Below are 15,078 nucleotides of genomic sequence, written 5' to 3' on the forward strand. Positions count from 1 at the left end.
GTTGATTAGCGTTCGAACAACCGGCCCTTAGTTTTAATAAATTTTGTTGGTTAGTTACATAAATAAATTAAGTAAAAATGAAAAATGACTTGTTATTAATTTGAGGAAGGTGGAAAAACCATATGTATAACATGGGAGTAAAGTGCCTTTTCCTCCCTTGAATGATTACTGCCCTCCGCTACGCGTCGGGCAGTAAGCTTCATTCTCGGGAGGAAAAGTAGCACTTTCCTCCCTTGTTATACAAATAGCTATTACAGATGCGCCCTGGTCTAATAGTGTTTTGAAAATATACACATCCTTAAATTTCTTTTATAAAACCAATTTTGTAAACGGGAGGGAATTTTTTCATAAAAGTTGGAATTTTTAAGGTAAGTTAAGGGAAAACACTTGCTTGAATGTTGGCAACACTGTACGTTCTGTAGTGAATGAAAACCAGCAGGAAAGTAGAATTTCTTTAGCAAGCAGTTGTCGTATAGAAGAGAACCAGTGGGTGTGACTAAAATTCAATTCCTCTCAAAGTAAGTCAGTTTTATCGTACTATTATCACATTTTTTTTTATCAAAAACAATCAAAATATTCAATCATAAACACCGGTGACATCGTTACTTCAAATAAATTTTGACCAGGTGCAGAAAAAGTAGTTTTAGGGACATCTGCCCTTCGCGGTACTATCGATTTTTGACACATTCTCTGTTAAAGTGCTTTTAATTAATTCATAAAAAGGGGTGAATCGGTTAATAGGGCAATTTGTATTTGTTTGCTGAAGATTCGAAGAGTTATATTTAGAAATTAGAAATGTCTTATAAATAGATATGCCGGCAAAAGTGATCAGTTGGAATTTCTGAAAATATAGAAGAATTAGGCCGGTATATGACAGTTTTGGAGTGTAATTTTCAGAGTCACGACGGATTTGCTTGAACATTTGGATCTAGGTTCCTCTTACCTTATACGTTAGGGTGCATCGAAAAAGGCAAAAAAAATTTTTTTTGCGATGGAAAAGTAATACCTCACAAAATTTGCTTATCAACTGTTAAGTATTTTGGTAAAATTTTTTCGAAATTGGAAAATATCTTCTGCCCCCCCAAGACAATTAAAAATTTTGAAAAAATATTAACAGTCGAAAAAAAAATTTAATTCGAAACGAAAATGTAATAGCTCACAAAACACACTATTTAGTATTTTAGTAAAATTGCGTTGAAATAAAAAAATTCTGCCCCCCACGCCAACTAAAAATTAGAAAAAATACATTAATATGCGAATTTCTTTTGTAAGGGAAATGTAATAGCTTATAGAACTTGAATAAATAAATTCGGTTTAAATTGGAAAATATGTATTTTCCGGTTTCACAAGGCTATTAAAAATTTAACTTAAGAAAAGTATACTAAAATATTCTTTTTATAACAAAATAGCCTAACTTATTCGTCTCCCTGACGTCACCCAAGTTTTTAATACTAAAATAAATATAAAGCAAAGTACAAAATTAGGTATATAAATATTACAAAAAAATATGGTAAAAGCATTCTATTCGAAGATGTCTTCCGATTTAGCATAGTGAGGCATAGTTTTTCTGAAATCAATTCGAGTTTTTATAAATCCATCTCTCGAATACGCTCCACAGACTGCTAGAGAAGCTTGCGTCACAAGGTTGACACATCGTTCTACACATTGTTTGTGGTAGTGATATTTCTCAATCTCAATGTTAAAAGAGTTAGGGTTCTTAATAAAATCTCGCAGATTGTCCAGTGGCGTGCTGGAACTTTCCAAGCGGCCCGGTTATTTTATAGAAAAGCGGCCTCCCATCCTCATTTTATCTTCTATTATCAGGATGTTTTATTCAGTATTTATAAAATCAAAAAAACAAAAATATAAATTATTTTTAAATCAAACATAAAACTTCGAATTCAATGATTTTTTTTTGTAATTTGCTATATTTTTTTATTTAAGAATAAGCAATTTTACACATAATAAATGACATATGTATGACTATATTGTATGCAGTAAGGCAGAAACCATAATTTCCTGAATAAATATATTATGAATTTGATGTAATTAAGATAAAACTAAAATAAAATTTTGAGAATTTTTCAATTATACACAAGTACAGTGCAAATACTTTAATTTAACAATATTTAAAATGTTAATACAACGCAATAATCTAAACATTTTATTAACAATTAATTACTTAACTCTCGATCAATAATTTCCGCATTAAAGTAGATTTTTGAGCAAATTCGTCGATTATTTCATCATTTTTTAAGCTCATAAAAAGCTTCTTTTTCTATAGCCATTAGCATAAATGTTTCCAAGTGATCTTGTGTTAAAGTACTTCTTAACCGATTTTTCTTTATGTATTTAAACTTTGAAAAGCTTCTTTCGCAAGATAGTTGTGTCACTGAAAAAGTTAACAAATGCTTATACATGTACTACAGCTCCCGGAGCGAACCATGGCCGGTGAGAGAAATCCTTCTGTGTAAAGTTTAGGCAGTGGCGGCCCGTGAGGTAGTGCCATAGAGCCATGGCACTACCTTGCTAACTATGCAGAAACATATTTTTTATCTTAAAAACATCTTAATGCCTGTTAATTTTTTTTGTGATTATTTTTGTGTAGCGCAATGCACATCTAACCACCGACTCTGGCCACCCACAGCTGAACGGATAAGGGATGAAGATCATGAAAATCCCGGTGCCGAAAGGCATAGTGGCTCGCCAGAAAAGAGAAAGATTGTATGAGCATCCTATGTAAGTGACAGAGATAGAGCGGTATTGCACTTTTAATATACGTTTAAATTGGACTCTCCGTGCCAGGCTCGAAATGTAGATCTTAAGATACAATGTTTTAGATCTATTTCTAGTTTCTTTACGCGTTTGCTTGACGCTATTGTGTTTATTATCTACTACTAACTGTATTGTATATTTGTGTTTATACTCTACTATATTTTTTAATTTGTAATTATTAGTGCGTCGTGGTCGTGGGTGTCGTAGGTATATAAATAATATTTTGATTATTTTCTACTAATTTATTTATTGACAATGAATCAAATTAGTATATTAAAAACTCTTTTGGTGGTTTTTCGTTAGAAAAAAAACTTCAAAATAAAGAACTCGGTCGGCCTTTACCCGATTTAAAAATTGAAAAACAAAGTGGAAATGGACAAAAACTTCGCTGTCGTAAGTTTAATAAAACTATTTATGATAAAAATAGCTGGTTGTGTGGTTGCGAACAAACTAATAAACTGTTCTGTTTTGTATGCGTTTTGTTTGGAGGTGACGAGATATGCGATGCAGTTTTGTTGCGAATAAAAACAAGGTTTACCTTCTCCGGACATTTAGTTGCTTCTCATTTATTTATGTCAGAGAAGTTTTCTGCTTATAAGGATAAGTTCCCCGAATCATTTCTAAATGAAACATGCACACAATTTTTATTTTTAAACAAAACTCGGCTTAAAACTGAATTACAAGTATTGTATCAGCGAGACGAATTAAGTACTACCTCTGGGGCTGTTCCGTTATCAGTTTTATTAAATGATGAAGGTTTAAAATGTACATTTGAAGAAACTGTTAAACTTTTATACTTATTTTATTTATTTTAAAGTTTTTTTCACCCCCGAAATGGGTGGAAACCCACCCCCAGGGTAAAAGCACACATCGGCACAATATCACTTGTTTTGTTTGACATGTTAGCTATGTGCATGCCAAATTTCATGTCATTCCAACTGGTTTTTTAAAATTTAGAACAAAAACCGTGAGTAAACATATTATAAACCGTTATTTTTGCAATAATTTATTAATAACAAAGTCGGAACGTGGTTTAATTAAGCTATCACGACTAGTGACAATCGATTTAGCGGATAAAAATACTATAAAAAGACTACAAAACTTGCTGTAGATGACGCATTTCAAGCTTTTCGGCGAATAAACAATCATTTTGTTATTAACAAAATAAGAACACATTTTGAGTAATCAATCGCGACTAGTCGCATTCGATTCAGCGACCAAAAATGCACCAGAGAAGACCTTAACACTACCAATTTATTTACAGGGCTTCTAATAATTCCTGAAAAACACCTAATATTATCATAATTTGTTAATAACAGGGCTTCCAGTCCACTTCCATTGCATTCAGCGACCCAAAAAACCTATAATACCACCATCAAATCGCGGCGAGCTAAAAGTGTACACGGGACCCCTATGATGCGACTAGACTACTAGTCCAGGGCGCATCTGTTTTGAGATGGACGTTGAGAGGTGACTCAAATTTTTTTGCAGAAATTACTTGAAAATAAATCAAATAATAATATTTGAGATATCCTCCCTCTCAAAAAGGTCCGGAACATTGTTTAAATAATCAAAATGTCAAAAAATTAAGGAAAAATTCGATATTTTTTTTCGTTTTTTGATTATAACTGTAAAAGTATTCATTTCCGAGGAAAGTTTTACTGACATAAAAGTTGCGTAATTAAATTTCCTACAATATAGAATTGGTAAAAATTTTTAAAAATAGTCACCCTTGTGGCAAAATAGCAATAATTGCGAAAAAACAATACAAAAACAAGTATTCGCATTTTACGTTTTTCAACCATTTATGCTATACTTAGGACCTTCATATTTCACCCAGAAAAACTTTATGATACAGTAAAACAATACTGTAAATTCTATTAAGATCGGTTCAATAGATTTTGCAAAATAAATTTTGCAATCCAGCTTTCGCAAAAAAAATTCATTTTTTCAAAATGTTACAGGACTGAAAATAAAGCAGATAGCAAGTTGAAAATTTTTTTGCTTATAGAAGTGTACTGTTCCTTTCATTTGCAATTTGCAAAATTAAAATCGATTAATTACCACGGCGTCAGGAAATTTTTTAAATAAACATTAATTTTTGGTGCTACGCGCACGACAGCGGTGTTCTATTCACACAAGTTGATTTCCACCAAAATTTCTTCTAATCTTTATCTAATATATTATTTTCTTACTCTATATTTTGTTGTATTTTAATATTTTAATTCCACAAAAAGCAAACTAATTTTATTATTGTTTGTGAAATATTGTTTAAACAATTGCATATGTTTAAAAATAATAAACTTTTATTCTCTAAGTTAAAATATATAATCAATAAAGTTTTTGCTAATAAAAGTGTTATTTCAAAGGATAGAGTATGTGTTTTTATTTTGCAATAAACAAATTTATTTATTTATACCGAAATGTAATAAAAATTAAAATGTATCAATCATTATCAAAGGTCATTGGAATGCCCAATAAGGGCAAACTATCCGCTGTCCTGTGCGTAGCACCAATAATTAAAGTTTATTTAAAAAAATTCCTGACGCCGTAGTAGTTATTCGATTTTAATTTTGCAAAATTGCAAATGAAAGGTACAGTACACTTCTATAAGCAAAAAAATTTCAACTTGCTATCTGCTTTATTTTCAGTCCTGTATCATTTTGAAAAAATGAATTTTTTTTGCGAAAGCTGGATTGCAAAATTTATTTTCCAAAATCTATTGAAGCGATCTTAATGAAATTTACAGTATTATTTTACTGTATCATAAAGTTTTTTTGGGTGAAATATGAATGTCCTAAGTGTATCATAAATGGTTGAAAAACGTAAAATGCGAATACTTGTTTTTGTATGTTTTTTTTCGCAATTATTGCTATTTTGCAACAAGGGTGACTATTTTTTAAATTCTTAACCAATTCTATATTGTAGGAAATTTAATTAGGCAACTTTTATGTCATTACAACTTTTCTCGGACATGAATACTTTATAAGTTATAATAAAAAAACGAAGAAAAAAATCGAATTTTTGCTTCATTTTTTGACATTTTGATTATTTAAACAATGTTCCGGACCTTTTTGAGAGGGAGGATAACTCAAATATTATTATTTGATTTATTTTCAAGCAATTTCTGCAAAAAAATTGGAGTCACCTCTCAACGTCCAAATGTGCTAATATTTTTACAGATGAGCCATGGTCTTTACGTATTTCACATTTCATCTACTGGCCTAAATGTGTGAACTGCTTTATCTAAATCACCCATTATAAAACATCTTATTTCTTATTTGTAGTTGTAGTGAGTAAGAGTTTATACCGGGAGGAGGGATATTATGATTTTAATAGGTATGAATCAAGATTTACTGTATTACAAAATTCTCCGTAAATATTATTCACTATATAGAATACCTGGGTGTATACTGTAACCATTATTTAAATCTATGATGTCATTCGCGTTGAGGTCTCATTCACGTATAACTACATTCTTCATGGTCTGTGAGCCAGTTGATCAATAGTTCTCTGTAGTACCTGTTCTTATTTATTAATTTGATACCATTTAGTGATATTTGATATTTTTACTTTCTAGTCACAAGTAACTGAAGCAAACATGTCTAACCAGCAGTATTATCCTTTCAAAGTAAGTTTTTGAATATTTTTTACATTTTTGTTGTTTTTTGTCGTTAATTGATAATTTTTAAGTACCTACCTACTTTAGTTATTATAATAACAGTAAAAGTATTTTTTTTTTTAATTTCATCGATTAGCAAAAAGAAGTAGAAATGACTTCTTCCAGCGTACAATTTCTTCTTTCTTGATTTTGTTTGTGTTTCTCACCTCAAGTTTAATTTTAGGTAGATTTTTGCAAAGCCTACATTCGTATTTTTTGCTATTTGGGATTTCTTGAGTCGGAATTTTATTATGTATTAAAATAGAAAAAAAATTACTTTTCTTCTTGCAATACCTTTGTTTTTACGTCTTCATCGATAGGGTTTTTTAGCCTTCGTGGGGAGGTTTTTGATTCAATACTTCCCTTCACGTATCAGCCTGTAGACTTTTCAATGTAGATCATATTTGAACATAATTTTACGGTATAATTGAACATTTTTTGCGCAGCATCCATTACAAAAACAATTTTTTCAGTACGAACTGTTTGAGTGAGAAAATTTACTCAAAATTTCCTGTATAATAGAAAGATGTTTCATATTAATTTCCAATACGCCTTTTGTTGCTAAAGATTGAATAAATTGTAATTACACTTTAAAACAAGGTTTGCAGTTTGCAGTAATTAGTCCTCCATCAATGCACAATGCATCTTTAACAACTGGAACTACCTGACATTGTAATTTAGCTGAAAAAGTTTTATCTAGCTTATTAACACAGTAAGCAAAACAGTTGTAAAATAAGCATTTTTAAAAAATTTTTAAACTAAAATAAAAAGGAAAATGATTATAACCCGGAATTTGGATCTTCTACCTACCCCATATCTGTTGAGCAAATTGTCTTACTTATTACTTATTTATCCATGACTTTACACAGCATGTTCTGTTGGCCGTTTAGCACATCCCTATCTCCATTTCTTCTTGTCACATGTGACTTCTTCAGTGAGGTGAGGTCTCCTTTTTCCATTGCTGTTTTAGTTTGTCCGTTCCACTATACTTTAGGACGTCGTCTTTTCCTCCTATTTGGTTTGTATCTCCAAGTACTTAGCAGTATTCTTTTCTAGTCCATCCTTCTTATATGTCTATACCAGGCTAATTTTTGTTTTTCTATTTCGTTATTTAGTTCGTTCGTTAATTCGTTAATTTTTCACTTTGTCCATTCACTTTGTCCATTGGTGTTCATCGTGCAGCTTCTCCAAAACATGATTTCCATTGCATATTGCATTTTTACTGTTTCCCATTCTTTTATTTGCCACCCAAGTCTTTGAGTCATACAGTGAGCAGTTTTTCACTATCGTCCAAGATTTGGTGTTTAGTTCTGCTTGTAATATTGTCTCTCCATGTAATCGAGTGTAATTATTGTCGTGTTATTGTCTTTCCTTTCTTTATTGTCTTTATTATATTCGTTTCTTCTGATCCTGTATTTGTTAAAGTTATCCCCACGTATTTATATTCATTTCTTTGTTTTAATGAGTTGTTATTTATCTCACAAGTCTCATGCAGTGTTTCCAATGACCATATATTTGCGTTTTATCCTAATTAATTTCCTATCTTTAATGATTTCCCCATACATCACAAAGGTGTGACGTTCCCCTATAACTCAAGGCTTTTCCCCCCTTTTATGTATGGAGTTTAACCCTTAACTTGGTGGTGTGTACTCCAGGATACGTTGTTTATTATAACTAATTTCTCTATATATACGTAAAGTTGCCGCGAGATTTTAAACGTACCCTCTCCATAAAGTATTCGCCTAACCAATAAATTAATTTGAATGTCATACACAGAGATTTCCACCAATGAGAGAGCGTTTTATGTAAGCGTGCTAAAAATGGCTTCCAAAAAAGGTGTTAGTTTGTGTCATTCCGAAAGTAAATTCATTTTTTCAATGTTTTAAGTTATTATATGAATTGGTAAACTATAATTCTAGATAATTAGGTCTGCAAGAAACAATCGTATAAAATAATTTTCAGGATTTGTTTATAAACAAACAGATAGGATCACTTTGAAAAGTAGTATCTCTGAAAATACATTGCCAGGTTAGCGGCAATTTAGATAGTATCCTTGAATATACATTGGCAGGTACTGATGAAAATTGAATGAGTATCTTTTTGGATACATCACCCGGTATACGGACAAATACTAACTGTTTCTTATTAGCTACTTTGCCCATTAGAGAATTAACAGAAAAGTGATAAAAACATTTGGTATATTATGTTTGTAATGATTGATCGTATGTTCTTATCTACTCCAAAAGCTTGTATGTATGTCCCAGCTTGTATGTATGAATCATATGTATATCCCGCCAATATTTCTTGAAAGTATTAGTATAAAAAAATGTTACAGTATGTTTTCATATTATCGAATTCTATTTTTTACATATTAGGTATATACAGTGCGTCTATAAAGTAACGCATAAATTCATTAGATATTATCTAAATAAACATAGAAATTCCCGAAACAGATCGATTTTTATTTTTAAATTACGATTTTTTGGCATAATACTAGTGACGTCATCCATCTGGCCGTGATGACATTATCGATGACACCGAAAAAGAAGATTCGTAGTCACGTCATATATTCGTAGAATATACCTGGAGAAGATGTCAGAAAAGATCTTTTCGGACACTTTCCAACTTTTACAACCAAAGGACGATGCCGAAACTGTTGCAAAGGACAAACAGCAATGAGTTGTACAAAATGTAGGGCGAGATTATGTTTGACGGAATCCCGTAATTGTTTTTATGATTTTCATAATATCTAAATTTTGTAATATTTTATACTTATAATTACTTTCTACTTTTATTTTTTGAGTGTTCCAAGTTTTATTTGAAGTTTTGAATTTAAGTTTTAAAAATAAGTGTTTGATCACCATTGTAGTTTATTTATAATTTATAAATGTACATGATTATATATTAATTGATACAATACTATGTGTATGGTTGAAACCCCTACACAAAAAGCCATCTATTCATAATTGAAGTAACACAAAACTCCACAAAATAAAATGACAACATTAAACAAATCTACAAATGTTTCGCTAAAAGTCTTGAAAATTCTTTATACTTTTAGCGGAACAATTTATTGTAGATTTGTTTATTGTTTTCATTATATTTTGTGGAATTTTGATAATTTTGCTTTAATTCAATGACCCAATAATATTTAATATATTGGTCCAAACTACAAATATACATCTTGGCAATGTATCTTTCTAGATACGGAGGTATTTTTTTAATAACCTGGCAATGTATCTATTGGGCATCAGTACTTGTTTTATAGTGTTCCTGGCAATGTGTCTTGCGAGGTATTGTCGAAGCGAAGATCGGTGGAATATGCGCATTTTATCAATGAAATTCGATATTTTTAAGATATTCCAGAAGCCGCTATAGATAAAATGTTTTAACGACATATTAATCATTCATAATTACTCAACGGATATTAGTACAGTTAAAATAATTAAGACGATAACCGGACAACATTGATTTAATGAGTAAAATTTAGTTTTTTTTATTTTAATGACAAAAAAAGCAAGCCCATTAGCAGAACCCAATTAAAAATTATTTTGCACATCATATTTGAAACATTATTTGGTTGAAAAATCTCATTTTTGTTGGCAAAAAAAATATATTAATTTCTTTGGACTAAATTAACGTTGTGCTTATCTTAAAAAGGATATGTTAGTATCAACATTCGCACAGTGTTGCCAAACTGAATTTTGTTATTTTGGGTGTAAATTTTTTCCACGGATCTCCGAGGGTACTATACATTGTAATGTACGGTACGCCTAGTAGTGTATATTATGGGATACAATGTCAATAAAATGTCAAAAAATTTAAAATAGAAAAAAAACTGCAATTGACTCTGATAATGGAGCCCTCTAAAAATGACATCCAGTAAGCAAAAACATTTTTCTTACAGCGGTTATAGGCGCGCCAAGTTAAGGGTTAAGCAGCCCCTTTCCGTTTCTGCCGTATTTTTTCATTTTACCACTTCTGGTAAGATTTCTTTTTTTCTTTGGTTTTCTTTCTTTGTTGTCCACCAATACCGTTTTTTGTTTTTGTAATTTATCTGGTCATTTTTCTTTCCAATGGCTTCGTCTGCTGCTAGGGTATTTGGGTTTTCATGTTTTCGTATTGGTCTTTATTGTTATTCTTTGTATATCTTTCGTTTTTGATGACTGCTCAATTTATTAAGAAAAGAAGTCGACCCGTCATTTAGTTTATCTGCAGAGACCTTTTTGATTTTATGTTTTCACCCTCGTTGCATTTTATTTTTATTAGACTCTTGTGATCGTTATTTTTTATGCCTATTATTGATCTTAAGAAATGGTGGTCTGATCCACAGGTGGCTCCTCTATATACTCTCGTTTCTTCGACCTTGAAAATTGACTATTGTCTAATAAACATCGTCTATTATTGAATTTTGATTGAGAACTGGTTTTGTATTGTATATGTATATTTATGTATCTCTTTATGAATCATTACTATATACATATTCTTAACGAATACTGGTCAAATAGGTCAACCACTCTCATTCCATTTTCATTTAAGATATCTTCTTGAATAATTTTATTATTTTGTACTATCCTTTCTTCTAGTTCTTGTATTAAGGTCTCCCATCAATATAATGTCTTTCCGACTGTTTACGTTTTGTAGTGTAGAATAACTCTTTTATTTTCATGTCTGCACTGATTATTCTTTAATTTATGGCTGTTTAATCGTTGACATATTTTTTCCTGCATATAGCTATCTACAGTTGAGTCCGCGAATCTTTACCCTTGCGTCATCATTTAAAGCATACGAAATAAGTCGGAAATCTATTTCACGCAACAATAAGTGACAGAAAGTGGCTGCTGTTCCGATTACGGGTTTTATTATAAAATTTGACGTTATCAAAAATATATAGAATGTCAAATGTAAGTTTTGCTTTAAAATTTTTGTGCAGAATTACAGCTACATTTGAAGTAGCCTAATAACTTTTTTTTATTACTATTGAGTAATAAATAAATAAACAATTTATAAAAAATTCAATAACATATTTTATTTTTGTTATTTTATTCACTTTGACGGAAACCTAAAAACAATCATTTCTTTACTGTGTGAATGACGTTAGCTTTGTATGTTTTAAATATTAATTGCCAAAATATAATTATTTACCTTAAAAGGTCAAAGCACAATATAAAATTAGTTGTGAAAACAACTGTTTGTGTAATATAAAGAAACTTCAAAACGCAAAAATTCGACAAAAACCGCAAAAAATTCAACTGACTGACAGTCACAAAAGTAAACAAAGCAGAAACGTCAAACAAATTGTGCTAAAAATATGAAAACATACCGAATCGTCTTTTTTTGTACCTATCTCTTTTCAATGCATTAAGTCTAGGTGGTTCATAAAAATAACATGTGTTTTTATTTAATAACAAACGGCAGCTGGTTTGTCATAAGTTTCATGCGTAGAAGAGAATGATGCTAGATAAAAAGTATGTGTTCTATCTCTCCAGGTATTAATGACGCACGGGTAAAGACTCGCGGACTCAACTGTACTATGTAATGGAAACAAACCAGAATTTTAATTGAACACCCGTTATATTTGATGTTTTTCCACTAAGACAGAAATTTTACATGAAAAAAAGTTTCAGAGTCATCTTTTTCTTTAGAAAATTCACTCTTAGTCATCACATAAAGCTACTGCAATTATATTGTTATAAAAATATAATCATTTTCTGTAATTGCTATTGTGTAATGCATTATCTACAATATTTTCAAACCTTTTAATTATTAATTGGACGATATTTTACATCAACAACAAACAGTTATAAATTTTGTTTTTCATTAAATGTTGATAAATTCAAATCATCCATCGAATGAGCGTGCTATTAATAATAATCCAGTATCATGGATTTTGCGAAATAAATAATATGATGCATGATCTAAAAATACGGTTTTTTTCAGTGAATAATAATTGTCAGTAATCATTATTTGCATAGGAATTTTCTAAATGTGTTAATGGTTAATGCTCTCGGATGATACGTCCATATTATATGAAAAGTTGTTTCATTATTTGTTCTTCTCCAGATATGCTCATCTTTTATATCTCCATATTATTATATTCTTCTGAATATATTCTACTCCTATCTATCTAGTTTCAGTTCTATGGTTTTGCTTAAGATCTAGGTCTCGGTGGCATAAAGCACCGTTGCTCGGGTAGCGTAGTATATATTCTTCTTTTTGCTCCTAGGAATATTTTCTTTGATCTCAGCATCTTATTTAGACTTCTAGCACTTTTACTACTATTCCTTAGAAAACAATAATAATAATGTAACAAAACGAACGGTAAACGTTTTATTTATTTTGGTAACAAAAAATGTGTTTCGCTTAGGTCTCGGAAAAGGGTCGATTGTTAGTGAGAACGGTCGGTGTGTGTGAATCGTTCACATGCTGAGTAGTGACTGGAAAGAAAGCTACAAACGGTAATATGTTTGTGTTTCTTTCCTCTGACCAGATGAGCAATAAATCATTTAGGTCTGGCGTATACTTTTGCAGTTTTAAGAAAACAATTTCGAATGCATTAAGTGAGTTGTTGACATAATTGTCTGATATGGTAATTAATTTATGGGGGTGTAGTTTGTTAAACCGCACAAACGAAAAACAGATGGTGAAGGATACATTCAGTTTCGTAAAACCATGTCCCTCTTAACATCTGGTTTGTATTTACATGTGAATTTTGAATGACTAATGTTGTTTCGTTTTTGAGAAAAAATAATTAAAAATTAAGAAAATAAAATTAGCAGAAATAGTAATTATAGCGTATCGCTATACTACTTTTAGCCATTTTTTTTTCGATTTCTTTTGAGTCACTATTTCTATTTATTAACGTTACTCCCAAATAATCGAACTGTTTAACCATCTCGAAAGTTATATTCCTTGTCTGGGGCAGATACTTTCCAAAACTGCACCAACTGTTCATTATTTCCCCTCATCTTCGTATACATTGTCTTCTCCTCATTTACTTCCAGCCCAAACTCTCTTGATTTTCTCTCGAATCTTTTAAAATAATCTCTTAATTCTGTTGGTCTTCTTGTTATTAGGGCATGGTCGTCCACGTATGCTACGCATTGATATCTGTGGTAATAGATTGAGCCTTTAATGTAAATATGGCTTTCTCTTTCCAATTTCCTTTCAAATTCTTTCCAATATTAGATTGAAAAATCACCTTGTAGTAGGCCTCTAGTGATTATTAAAGCTGTCGGAGTCGGAGACATGACCTATCATAATTTTACTCTTGGTTTCATTCAGAAGGGATTTAGGTAATCGTATATTTTATCCGAAAAGTAAAAATATTTTGATGTGTCGATGGGCGTGCTATTAATAATGCATAATTCAGTATCTACTGTCATGGATGTTGATGTTGCGAAATGAATATGATGCATGATCTAAAAATACGGTTTTTTTTCAGTGAATAGTAATTGTCAGCAATCATTATTTGCATAGGAATTTTCTAAATGTGTTAATGGTTAATGCACTCGGATACGTCCATATTATGTGAAAAGTTCTATAAATAGTTTGTTAGTCATGGGCTATTGATTATCTGTTTATTGAATTTAGTTTTTTCATTAGTGTTGTTTTTCATTAAGATATAAAGCTTTTGGTTGTTTATTATATTTCGATTTAATGTTTTTCATAACTGTATTAATTATAATGTACCATAATTCGTCTAGTTATCTATAGTTATCCCCCCTGCTGTTGAGCTGCCCCCACCTTGCACCAATTAAAAAAAAAATAGCTCCAATTACGAGCTATTTATGAGCTTTCATAACCTGTAGATTAATCATTTTTAGCTCGTTAAACTGGGCAGGATTTATTCTTTTTTTTTTTGGGTGGGGGGCTGAGTCAACATTGACCAACAGAATTAAGAGATTATTTTAAAAGATTCGAGAGAAAATCAAGAGAGTTTGGGCTGGAAGTAAATGAGGAGAAGACAATGTATACGAAGATGAGGGGAAATAATGAACAGTTGGTGCAGTTTTGGAAAGTATCTGCCCCAGACAAGGAATATAACTTTCGAGATGGTTAAACAGTTCGATTATTTGGGAGTAACGTTATTAAATAGAAATGAAGTGACTCAAAAGAAATCGAAAAAGAATGGCTAAAAGTAGTATAGCGATACGCTATAATTACTATTTCTGCTAATTTTATTTTCTTAATTGTTAATTATTTTTTCTCAAAAACGAAACAACATTAGTCATTCAAAATTCACATGTAAATACAAACCAGATGTTAAGAGGGACATGGTTTTACGAAACTGAACGTATCCTTCACCATCTGTTTTTCGTTTGTGCGGTTTAACAAACTGCACCCCCATAAATTAATTACCATATCAGACAATTATGTCAACAACTCACTTAATGCATTCGAAATTGTTTTCTTAAAACTGCAAAAGTATACGCCAGACCTAAATGATTGAGACCAACATTGACTCAGCCTCCCCCACTACTTAAAATTAGAGATATTGAATCGATCCTTGCGGTAGAATTACGAGCTATTTATGAGCTTTCGAATTGATATAGTTTCGATTTTTGAGATTATCCTCTTAACGCCCAAACAACCCTTTAATTGATTTATCTCAAGAAAAAAATGTTGAGAAAAATTAAAAT

The 15,078-nt window shown here is 30.9% G+C and overlaps 1 protein-coding gene across 2 annotated transcripts in view; it reads left to right on the top strand.

Moving 5' to 3' along the window:
• Nucleotides 1-386: 386 nt before the first annotated feature.
• Nucleotides 387-15,078, top strand: part of LOC114325614 (annexin B9) — an 85,423-nt gene continuing 70,731 nt past the window's right edge. The window contains exons 1-2 of one of the 2 annotated variants that reach the window (XM_028273719.2): nucleotides 387-518; nucleotides 6,356-6,406. In XM_028273719.2, the coding sequence (XP_028129520.1) occupies nucleotides 6,377-6,406 (30 nt within the window). In that variant the 5' untranslated portion in view covers nucleotides 387-518; nucleotides 6,356-6,376. Of the gene's footprint in view, nucleotides 519-6,069; nucleotides 6,115-6,355; nucleotides 6,407-15,078 lie in introns of those variants that run through there. The other variant, XM_050662369.1, reaches the window with a different exon arrangement.

This window comes from Diabrotica virgifera, chromosome 9 (genome assembly GCF_917563875.1).
Source record: "Diabrotica virgifera virgifera chromosome 9, PGI_DIABVI_V3a".
In the NCBI taxonomy this organism is placed as follows: domain Eukaryota; kingdom Metazoa; phylum Arthropoda; class Insecta; order Coleoptera; family Chrysomelidae; genus Diabrotica; species Diabrotica virgifera.